Here is a 12827-nt window from a genome sequence, read left to right on the forward strand (position 1 = left end):
TTTTTTAAATTTTTTTTGGAGAACTTTAGTAAACATAGATGTAATAATGAAATCCATTTAAATAGTGATAGTATTGCAGTTGTAAGAAATTTTTAATGCTTATGTTTTATGTTTGTTGTTTTAATAGAATAAGAAATTGTATTACAAAATGTTTGTTTTAATACATAACAAACAAATTGAAGCCTTAAATTTGATTTGATTTGTTAATGTTCATTTTCTGTAAGGAATACGTGCAGTGCACTGAAGTACCTGAAACACTGAATTTTGTAGTCTTTGCCGGGAATTCTTAGATAAAAATAATATTGAAGTGTTTTCAGACCTGACTGACCTCCGGAATGATTATTGTAATTTGCCGATCGTTCTTTCGTTGTTCGATTTTTGCCTGAATTCTCTCTGAAATTAACTGTCCCCTCCTGACGTTTATTCTCCCACTGTGATTCATTTTCGCGTCTGTCTTGTCACTTCTCGTTTCTACGACGATAGTACTGTGGTTTATAAAATCCGTTACCATATCGCTGACCTCGATATCTATTGTGATACCAATTACTTCCGCAGTTTTCAACGTTCAGTGTGTGAATTTGAGGTTGTTTGTGTCCGCTGTTCTGCCCTTCATTTCGATTGCGCCAGTTATTGTATAACGGTGTCTGTTGGTTCGTGTTCTTGCGCTCGTTAGTTTCTTTGTGCGTTACCGTTTTATCGAGCTTAACGAGTCGTTCATACGTTAACAGTTGTTCCTTGAAATCTACAATATTACTGTATTGCCGTCCACTAAGTTGTAATTGATAATTGAGTGGTAATTGCGAAATTATCATGGCAATAAACTCTTCGTCTTCCATACGGCAATCAAGATAACGAGTTCTCTCGTACATATCGCTGATATGCGCCTCTAAATTTTGAAATTTACGATTTTCGAATTTTTCAGAATGCAACTGTATTCGCAAATTGCTTTGGATACGAGTATTCCAAAATTGGGATATGAAAGCTTTCTGAAACGATTCGTATGCGTGTACCGAATCTTTCACCAACTCCCACCAATAATATGCCGTGTTTTTCAAGCAGTGGCTAACGCATTTCAATTTTTCTGCGTCTGTTAACTTAAATGTGTGGCAATATTCTCCAAACTGATTTAAGAATCTTCGAGGGTTTTCATTACTTTTCCCTGAATATGTTGGAACGTCATCCAACCATTTCTTAGAAGGGTGGTGTAGTGTAAGTACCGGATCTGCTGACATAATTGCAGTACTAATATTCGCGGGATTTCGCTCGGCTTCTATCGTTATTGATTTGTTTACCGGCGTGTCTTCCTTGTCGGTATTACATTCGCTAGTGTGGTGAGTCGTTAGTTGGGGCGAGAATGTTGCGATGTGTCTGGATTCTCTTTCTATTTCCCCTATTTTCGCCTCTACCATATCTAACCTTCCTGTTAGACGCTCGCTTAAGTGTACTACTTTATCGTCAGTGCGTTTACTGAATATTTCTACACCTTCAATACGAGTGTGTACACTGGAAAACTTCTGTTGCATCTCGTGCTGTGTTTCAGTTAAGTCATGCCTGATTTCTGCTGTTTCATCTGCAATCCTGCCTAAAGTGTTATTTAAGACTTGCACTAAATTGTCTAGTCTTTCGGCGTTTTCTCGCTCCTTTTGTTCCCTTTCTAACTTCTCCTCCTGTTCTATACGCTCCCGTTCTTGTTTCTCCCGTTCCCGTTCTAGTTTCTCCTCCTGTTCTTTACGCTCCCGTTCTTGTTTCTCCCGTTCCCGTTCTAATTTCTCCTTATTCATGAACTGGAACAGTGAATCTAGGGTAACAGTTGGTGTCGGCGGCGAATGACCCAACTCCATTTCCTGCTGTGACTCCATACCAGTAGTCTCGATGTGCTGTTCTGGTACTACTTCTCTAGGTTCTCGTTCAGGACTAGAGTCAGAAGTGTCATTGCTACCTCTCAAAAAATATGACTTCCTACCTGTGTCTGTCATCTTGACAAAACAAAATTACTGTCTGTATTTTTCAAAGTGTCTTGAGTTGTTCAAAAAAAGATCATAAAATAGTCCCTAACGTTGGCCCCACGTTGGGCGCCAAAAACTCTGAAGTGTTTTCAGAATTACTCTATAGAGTATATTTCCTAAAATGCCAATATCTATAATGTAAAATGTGGTCTAGTTGGGTGCCGTGAAAACTCTATAAAGTACTAGTGCTGTGATTGTGTATGTAGCACAACTACTAACCTCTACAGAATATTAACTAAAATATGTCTTGTTATGTTGATAGTGAAAATAAATTATTCTCAAGTTGTATGTACTGGTGTAGTTTGACTCAGTGTGAATACCAAACAATAAAATGTCGTATAATTACTTAGCAGTATGTCTCCTTCTCTTTGGTGTAAGTATTCTTACCTTAAAATCAACAAATATAAGTAGTGTGTTTAAAAGCATTAACTTCTCTATGACTGCTGATCTCAGTGTAATAAAAACTAATTATTCTTTCAAGACAATCCAAGCTAAATATTTCTGTCTATCTGGTTTAACATACACATGATATGTAAGTATGGTTATCAATCGGAAAAATAAAATATAATGAAAATTTAACTTTTTACTAGGGTCAAAATCATGGTTGTATGGGTGACAATACTCTTTTGCAACATATCCAACTGTAACATGAAAAGTGACAGAGTCAATGATTAGCAAGCAACATACAAATACCTTTGAGACAATTATTCATGTTTAAATATGTTTTTCATTAAACAAAATTTCAATATCCGTTATACTTAAATGTCTTTCAGAACTAATTACGTTTTACGTAATTGTATCACTGAATAATAGTTTGGTTATCAGTCAATATTTTAAATATTATTGAAACACATTTTAACTGGCAAATTAGTCTTTTCTTTGTTTTTACTTGCTCAGTCTCTTTCGGTAGATCAAACTGTCTCAAGACTTCTGGACCTGGGACTATTCTTTAAACATTCAAGACAATTAATGACTTTAACAGATTTTAACTTTGATATCGTACATATTACTGATCAAAGTCAGTTAACCAGGTCCAGTATGTACAAGCTACAAGTCTTTACGTAGTTAAGTAGTATTAAGTTGTTTTAGCGAGTTTCAAATTAGGTCTTGATCGTAAACATCATAGTTTAAGATATCTTGCCATTAAAATAGGACAGGTAACTTCTCGCTGTTCTTGTTAATTCGGGGATGGGGCAAACAAACCTCGTCGCGTCGTTACAATACCAAGAGGCTGTGGAAAACCTCTCCGAACCCCTGTCTCTCCTCCGATGTTGCTGGTTAGATCTCACTCTCCTCCGATGTCGCTGGTTGGGTCTCCGTCTCGATGCACCTCCTCTCTTGCTGCTGGTACTCCAGCAGGACTGGCGTAGGTCACCTGGAGTCGTCTAGAAGGATGATGTCCTCCGGTACACCGTCTACGATGCCGTCTACCGCTGTCGAACTACTTCCATCTCGAAGATTGATAGTCCTTTTCTTCTTTTCTTCTTAATTCGTCGTTGATCCAGTTATATTTATGCTGTTAGTCAAAACTTATCGTCGTCGTAGATTCTTTAGTAGAGCTTCGAACATCGGTAACTACCTCTTCTTCATTGTGTAGTTCCGGTATTTATTATAAAATCATCAATTTCACGTAGATTCTAGCTATTCAGTCGTCGTACCAATGTTTTACGTGATATTCTTACATTCATTTATGACTAAATCACGGAGCTCTTTCTCTCTAATCCTTCTCCCATGATAGTAGAACAGAAACTCCCGTTCCAATTTGTTTCAAACAGTCAAAGCTTTCTCTATTGAACACTCTCCGAAATCACACTGGAAATACTAAATTCTTTAAATAAAATATATGCGCAGTCGAGCGTCCAATCACATATACTCTTTCCTCAGTAATGACCCAAAAACAATATTAAAAGGTGTAAGCTCATTTCCTATTCGTCGCCGTTTAACAAATGTTTGCAAAGACATTTCATAAAATTATTACTTAGATAAAACATGAAAATACTTAAAGAGTAAAACCAAATTGACCTGACCATAGAGATACAATACTGGTAAATATAATTCATAACAGGACTAAGACAAAGTCATAGAGGTAAGAAGTAAAATAATAAACATAAAATTCATTTCTATTGAGGGCTTCTCAAATACCTCTATAATATGTATGTTTTATTCAAATTACGATCATAATTTATTATTATATAAAAGAATATTTTTTTATGTACGGGATCTTCCGACATACTGAATTAAAACAGCAAGCATCATGTACCACAGGATTAAACCATCAGGATCTTTTGACATACTGTACTAAAACAGCAAGCATCATGTACTACAGAATCAAGCCAACAGGATCATGCCATCAGGATCTTCTGATGTACTGAATTAAAACAGCAAGCATCATGTACCACAGGATCAAGCCTTCAGGATCCAGGGATAAACTTCAATATATGAAATGGAAGAATTAGCATGTTTTTAATTCTCCATAGTTGGCTACAGTCGTGCTAAACAAAGAGATGCACAATTGCGGGTAAACAATGAAAGGCAATGCAGTGTGAAAACACAGGTTTTGTAATGTAAGCTTAAACTGTTATTTTTGATGAACCAGTAGGAATTAAGAAACTGTGTTTTCAGGGTACATTTAGGGATATCTCTATTATTTGATAAACATATTTTCCATTTTTATTTACTTTTTGTTCCTCGAAGCTGCGCCGTCTGATGCTGGTGTAGTAATGTAAGCTATAAACTATTTTTTTCACAAACTAGTAGGAATTAAGAAACAATCCTTTCAGGGTAAATTTAGGGACCATGTTTTCCAATTTTTTTATTACCGTTCTAAAAAGAAACAATGTCCGATAATTACCTTTGGTCCTCGGTGGTTGTGTTCACGGTCAAGTAGAGTAGCACAAATTTGTGATTATTAGCAAAAACCAAACATCTGAATTTAAAAAGTCACTGAATATTCACCCAGAACCACCATTTCTGAAATTTCACTATCAATTTTTTTTTGGTGAATTAGGTATTTGTGTACATTTTTTACAGAAAATAATTACCAAGAGACAGCATGCAAGGATGTGATGAAAGAAATGATTAAATGTTGCCAAAAGTGGGCAGATGTATCACTGTGTTGCTCTGGAATAAACACTAAGGAGGCAGCTACCAGTGTGAGTGAAGAATGAGTTTGCACACCCACATTTATTATTCTGCATTAAGTTAGAATAGTCATGTTTTGCTGGTTCAAACATAAATTTCTTATACTGGGTGTAGTTGGCTTATATTATTTTGACATCTTTTTCTTTGTATATCAATAACGATAATGTTTTTCTTTCTTTCTGGGTTGGGGGGGTGATAGTGTGGTTAAGTAAGTCGCAACCTTCTTAAGCAATCTGGGTTTGATTCTCTGCAGAGTAAAATTAGGATTTTTCACATAATGGCATCGTTGTTTTTGGTTTCCAGTCGGCAGAATCATAAGCTATGACATCACAACCTCTAAGGAAGCGTAGGGTGTTGAAGGATCTCCCAATTTATATGCGATATCCTCGAGCTTTTGCGGGTATTGCTATTACCAGCAGTCTGCTCATATTCTTCAGCAGACCTCTCTACGACATCTTCATAAGGGACTATGGTCCGTTGCCACCACCACCTCCACCAGGCAGGAAGATAAAGGATTAGAGGTAATTTTTTTTTAATTTTTTGCACTGATGGGGATTCTATGCCTGTTATGATGTTATATGTTTAAGTTTCAGTATACAATTCTAAAAACCCTGTTATTAAATTAATGAACAAAGGAATTTGGATTTGGATGGAAAAACTTTATTTAACGGTAAAATGGTGTTGTAAGGTTTGAGGGACTATAAAGGTAATTAACTGAAAAGGTATACAAACATGATATAAAGAAGAAAATTTAAAGGGATTCCACGTAATAATTGTAACTTTATTTCTCCTGTTGATTTAATATTGTTGTGGGTTAAGTATTTGATATTTTTGCTTTTTTGCAGACTTGTCACCGAAATTGACATTACATCAAAAATTGTTTTGTAGGTAGGTTATATTTGATTTATATTTTTTAGGATTAAGATGCTAAAAAAAAGAATACTTGGAAGTTTTTTTTATAAGGAAGTTCTAACAATTCTTTCAAATTCCTACCTATTTTTATTTACAAAAAAGGTAGAAACTTAAGAATTTTGTAATAAGTTCAAGAGGTAGTAATAAAATGGTAAAATAATCAACAAAAATATTTTTTTGGGATTAAATCTGTGTACTGAAAAATAATGCTAAGTTGCATTTTTGGCTTGCTATTAATCTTCTCTCATAACCAAGCATGTCCTGCATCTGTTTCATGTCACAAGCAAGTTACATTTTAATTAAGCTATCCTTCAAACTCCCAATTGATTAATCAGAAGAGCTAAAGGTGCAATAAATTTCATTATGGTTAAGGACGTACACAGAATTTCAATTTGGGGGGAGGGGGTATAGAACTTATTAGCTTGCTGTTTGCTTTCACATTCATTTTGTTAGTGGGAATAGTAACTATACATAAACACTTTTGTTTATAGGATTTTTTATTTTTGTAAAGGATTTTGGAAAGGTATATATATATATAGACACACACACCCTTATCCCGTGTACACCCCTGATTATGGTGTAAGATCCGAATAGTATAAATCTGGCCCGCGCCATTTTCCTGGCCCGAAGAAAATTTGTAAGTCATATTGCATTATATCAGGTGTGCCCACAAGGGGGGGTAACGCAGACTGCGTCATTAAAATTTCAGGGGGGGGGGGGGGGGGGGGTTAAAAGACGAGAAAAATGTATATATTATTTACATAATTATAGCTTCTAATGTGAAAATACGTTTCTGGTGCTTTGATAATTGAAAGTGATCTTGTAAATCAAATTGACAACCCCGCACTTTCCTCAACAAAAGCAGTTTGGCATCTGTCGGTTCAGGATGGAAATATTACCTGATATGACCAAAATTATTATTAGAAAATCAGTTTTAATTAATGCAAAATGTGATAAAATATAATACTAAAAAAGTATAATATTATAAAATAATGGAGTAAATAATTGAGAAAATGGCATAAAAAATTTCGGGGGGGGGGGGGGGGGGGGGGGGGAGCTCGCATCATTAGGTTAGGGGGGGGGGGGGGCACCTCTGATTATATGGATTATCTTTGAACCTTAATATAGAAATGTTCTCTAATATACATTCAATGCATGTTTCATTTGAGGTTTGGTAATTTATATTATTTCATTGTGTACAAATCAGAAGAGAAAATTTAACAAAATCATTGCTGCACACAAAATTGAAGAAAAATCTTTTTGTTTGTAAAAAATAATGAAATTTTTTTTCTATTGGTATTAATATTCAAATCACTGTAAATTTTGAACCTAAGTAATTGGGAGTTTGGTGTACAATATTGTTTGGTATTGTGTAGTATGTGTCAAGGTGACTTGTAATTTACAAATACTGTTAACTGTTGCACTCCTGACTGTCGATAGCAATGGATGCAGTGAAGAAAGCACGTGGTCGCTTGCAGCGCTACCCTGAGCTGTTGAAACACTGTTCTAAGCATGCCACTGCGTATGCCGAGTGTGTTATTGGGAGAGAGAACATCAAGAAGGGGGACTGTGAGGAAGAGTTCAAACAGTTAATGTGCTGCCTTAGGAATGCAGCTCTAAAAGCTAATACTAGATTATAGAGACTGATAGTATACATAGATTTTTTGTGTTTTGAAACTAGAACTTACTGTAATTTGCTTTAGTTATTTAAAAGACATATGATGTCCATCTTGAAGCATTGTGTGACTGGACTACTCATTCGCGGGTTTTTTATAGTCTACGGAGAGATACAGGACAGAGTCTCGTTGGTTCCGTACACAGATGTAGACTATCGTGTGTTCACAGACGCGGCTAGGCATGTTGTGGCTGGCAGTTCGCCGTATCTCAGGCACACTTACCGATACTCCCCAGTTATAGCATACCTAATGGTACCCAATGTTCTTGTGCATGTGGTGTGGGGGAAGATAGTGTTGTCACTGATAGATGTGGGCGTTGGTTATTTAATTTATAGGTTAGTACTGGTGAAAAATGACAAGTCATTATCAAAAAATTGTGCCTACTTTTGGCTTTATAACCCATTGCCTATTGTCATCACTACTAGGGGCAATGCTGACTCATTATCAGCAGCCCTGGTGTTGATGACAGTGCTGCTACTGTGCAAAGGGAGGATTGTGTTGGCAGGCATGATGCACGGTTTAGCCATTCACTTGCGTCTCTACCCTCTAGTCTTTTCTTTACCCATGTACCTTGCTTTGCGTTCTACCGATAGCAAGTCTTACGGTCTCTGTCCGAACTGCACCCAGGCAAAACTTGTAGCTTCATGTGTAAGTGTAGTTGTAGCTTTGACTGCCTTCTTTTATTTTTGCTATGATTTTGAATTTCTTCAAGAGAGCTTCCTGTACCACCTTTCTCGCAGAGACATCAGGCATAATTTTTCAGTGTACTTTTACATGCTGTACCTGACTGCAGCGAGCCCAACCCCCAGTTTACTGTTTAAAATCCTCACGTTCGCTCCACAAGGAATTTTGCAGCTTGTCTTTTCCTTTGTCTACGGCTCCAAGGATAAATTGATGTTCTGTTTACTCGTACAAGCCATCGTCATGGTCACGTACAATCCTGTGGTAACATCTCAGTACTTCATGTGGTTCCTCTCCCTCCTGCCAGCATGTGCACCAGCACTGGCTGTCTCAAAAAAGCAGGCGATAATACTTGGAGCGTCGTGGGGGTTGGCACAATTACTGTGGCTTATTCCTGCATACTTCCTAGAATTTCAAGGCTATGACACATTTCTGTTAGTGTGGGTTCAAAGCCTCATATTCTTGTGTGTGAATATCACCATATTAGTAGAATTGATCAAGATGTATGACGATTGTAAAGTATGTTAACTTGAAATTTTTTAATGTTCCTGTTCTGTGAGCTTTGAAATATATTTGTAAAACTAACAAATTTAGACCTATTTATTTTCCTGTCATCACAAGTATTCTCAAATTGTAAGAAGTTGAGAAGCAAGTTTTTTAAGTTTTAAAATTCCTGAATAATAATATGCCAGTGCCCTACCCATTCTGTATGTGAAATGCTTGAACTTATGATGTTACACCAGCCTGTTTTATTTTTTTTTTATTTTTTTTATTTATATTTGTAACATGCCACACCAACAGCACAAGGCTCCAACGGTGGGCACAACATGTAGGACAAGTACAAAAAAAATACAGTAACAGAACAAAACAATTACAAGAACACAAAAATAGTAGGACAAAACAAAGACAATACAACATACAAATATCCATATGAATGCTTAAATTCTAATAATTATTTAAACTAACATAAAGTTTCATGAGAGTAACATGGTTAAATTAACATATATAGGTATATAAATTTTTTAGATTAATTAAAAATTACAATTATATAAAATTGAAATACTACTTGTAACTAAGGTAAGTACCATAGATAATCTTCGGATGCCGAAAAAATAATTTTTTTAACAAGTTTTTTCCCTGTGGTAGGTTGTAAGTGATTAACATACATATTGAAATTATTAACAAGTCTATATATGTACATATATATATAATATCATTTGTATTTAAGAGTGTGCACAAAAAAGGTGGGTTACAGCTATTAAATGAAGGAATTTTAATGCCAGCAACATCAAATATATCAGGACATATATAAGATAACCATAACAACAATTGAAAACAAAAATAGCATTTAAGATCTTTCTTCTAGTTGATAATGAACCGAGGAGGGAATTTAAATCTATGTTATTGATGGTATTTAATTTTTTGTTTATATAGTCCGATACTTTAGATTGAATCCTCTCAAGCTTTTCAATATCAGTGTTATTGATGCTATTCCATATACAGGGTGTCTACCGACCCTGGAAAACCTGGAAAAATCAGGGGATATTGTAATCAGGGAAAAATCAGGGATTTTTTTTTTCAAAAATCAGGGAAATTTTATTTGGTAGGTTGTAGTTGGCAATTCGTTTTTTTGTTTATTGATCAGCTTGCATTGACGTAGCATCAAGTGTATCCCTCCCATTTTTATTTTTGAATGGCAAATAACGAACAGTTCCCAAGTCCATTTTCTTTTATTTTAAATCGGATTCGGAAGTGGCGTCAAATCACGTGATACAAACTGGTTCAAGCTGGTCTGTTATCCTGCTGACGTGACGTGCTGCAGCATGTACTTCCTACGTTCGGATTATACCGACAGGTGCATTTAATTTTAAGTATCTATGGATGCCCTCAACATAAACTGGGCATTTTTTTAGCTTTGGAATAACAATATCACAGACACTTTTGGTGAAGATTCGCCATCGTTGCTAGAAATTGGTAGCTGTGGGCTTCATACGGTCCATGGTGCTTTCAAAACTGGAATTTCTGCTACACAATGGGACGTTGTTAGCTTTTCGAGGCACAGTTACTGTTTAAGCATGTACCTGCAAGGAGGGCAGATTACATTAGAATAACTGGATCAGAGCTTTTTTCCAAGAAATGTTGTGCAATTAGATGGAATACTGCAGTTACTGAGCATGCCATGAAAACGTTACCCCACCTAAAGAAATTTTTTTAGTGAAGTTTCTATTTCATCTGTCTCTTTCAGTGTAGTGAAAAGTGCTCTTGAAGATAATCTTCTAGAAGTAAAATTGACATTCTTCCACTCTTTGACATCAGCGCTGGAATTTTTTCTCACAATGTTCCAAAATGAAGCACCCATGGCACCTTTTCTCTATGATTCACTGGTATACATTTTATTAGCTTTGGCAGGAAAGTTTTTGAAACCAGAGGTACTGAAGAGCTTTAGGGAGAAACACAATGTATCTAGATTGGATGTAGATAACCAAGAAAATATATTGACTGCTAACAATATCAAGTTGGGTTATGCAGTACGCCATGCCATAAAGAAAGAGAAAGTACCAGAAAAGTCTGTCCTGTTACTGAAAAATGATGTTAGGACTTATCTAAAGGTTATGGTAAAAAAACTTCAAGACAAAAGTTGCCTGAAATACAAACTTACCAAGGGAATTTCCTGCTTATGTCCGTCTGTGGCTTTAATAAATTCAGGTGTGAGGAAACAGCGTGTGAAGTACAGTTTAGAATGTTGTTTTCAAAACAGGTGTCTATCAGGACAAGAAGCTGATAACGTGATCACGTTGGTTGGTATGTTCCTCGCAAGATTCTGAAGCACTGTTCTCGTCTTTTTCTCGAGAAGACTGGCGCCTTGATCACTTGTGGATGCTCATTCTTAAGGCACATACAGTAGATGCCAAAACAGGCCTTCTAAAGTTTGTGAGGATGATGTTGGTACTTTCCCATGGAAATGCATCATTGGAAAGAGGATTTTCAGTGAATTCTAATCTGCTGACTGAAAACTTGCAGGAAGAAATACTGATCGCACAAAGACAGATGTACGACTTTGTTCAACGTTCTGGAGGTGTAGAGCATGTTGATATCACCAAGTCCATGTTACACTATGTAAGAAATGCTAGTTGTAGGCATAAGTAAGCCCTGCAAACACAACAAAAAAGAAAAGGAAGCTACAGACAAGAAAGAAGATAAAAAAAAAAAAAAAAGTGTAAGAGGAGATCAAGGCACTACAGTTGAAGAAGGCTTGGGTGTTGGATTTGGCTCGTTCTGAAGCAAGTTCAATAGTCGCAAAAGTTGAGTCACTGCGAAATTAATGGGAGCTTCCTTTTACTAATGTTTTTCCAAAGTAAGTGTATGAAATATTTGTAGCAGCGTGTTTTATTTGCCATCAATTGAGTCACTTTGGCCACGTCTGGAAGAAGGTAATTTTTTTACTAATTAAGTAAGTTGAAATACTTTGAAACTCGTGAATGCACTGTTATGCAGTTTTTTCAGTTTCGTGGAATGTCGTAATTGTGTTAAAGAAAACCTGGAAAAATTCAGTTTTAGACCTGGAAAACCTGGAAAAATCAGGGAATTTCATTTACTAGATCTGGTAGACACCCTGCATATAATAGAACCATATTCAAGTTTCGATCTTATTAGAGCTGTATAGAGAGAGAGATAATAGTCAATATTTGAGGTGTTGAAGGTGATAAATTTTCTAGAGAAAGCCTCACCATCCATTGCTGTAGTCTTACGCAGAAGTGGTGTAATTACCCGGGGAGCCATTTGTGGTTCGCCAAGGTTTGGGTAATAGCCTGCTACTATACTAACAGGAAATAATCCCACTACTAAAAACAACAGAATAACACACTGCAAAATTTAGTTTTTATTTTAAAAATTATATCATATGAGTGACTACAATAATGTTCTCATATGGTGCTCAAGAATCAATCTGGATTGGAAAATTCAGTTGTTACGTTGTATGTTTTTGCCCGGCTAACCACACATAGAAACGGAACAATACAAAACAAACAATGTTCCTGAGGTTCTGCTTTATTTGGAAATAAAAGAGTTTATTAAATTATCTTTGTTTATTTCTTTAAAAAAATGTTTTTTCTCATCGTTACATGGCTTCAATACACAATTTTACAAATGAATTTAATTAGAAAAACTTCGTTACTTGTACAGTTTTTGTCTTTTCTTATACGAATTTTAACGATATCTTTGAATTTTGATAGGATGAGGTCCAAATACATACCACAGCACCATACATATTGCCGTTGATGGTCGAGGAGTCTTGTCACTCGCCAAAGAAGAAAAAAAAAAACTTAGTAATGTCCCTTGGTTAATTACCTAACTCAAGGTACCGTTGATCGCGGACCGAAATCACACGAGTCGGGCCGATGCCGACGCCTAG

General features: G+C 36.0%; 1 protein-coding gene across 1 annotated transcript; it reads left to right on the forward strand.

Moving 5' to 3' along the window:
* Positions 1-7636: 7636 nt before the first annotated feature.
* Positions 7637-9005, forward strand: LOC134534759 (GPI mannosyltransferase 1). The gene has a single exon (XM_063373296.1). The coding sequence runs from the start codon at positions 7778-7780 to the stop codon at positions 8942-8944; it is 1167 nt and encodes a 388-aa protein (XP_063229366.1). The 5' UTR covers positions 7637-7777; the 3' UTR covers positions 8945-9005.
* Positions 9006-12827: the final 3822 nt, after the last annotated feature.

The sequence above is a fragment of the Bacillus rossius genome, chromosome 8 (genome assembly GCF_032445375.1).
Source record: "Bacillus rossius redtenbacheri isolate Brsri chromosome 8, Brsri_v3, whole genome shotgun sequence".
In the NCBI taxonomy this organism is placed as follows: domain Eukaryota; kingdom Metazoa; phylum Arthropoda; class Insecta; order Phasmatodea; family Bacillidae; genus Bacillus; species Bacillus rossius.

Coding starts and splice junctions, on each gene's coding strand:
- LOC134534759 (XM_063373296.1), top strand. CDS start 7,778: ATGATGTCCATCTTGAAGCATTGTGTGACTGGACTACTCATTCGCGGG.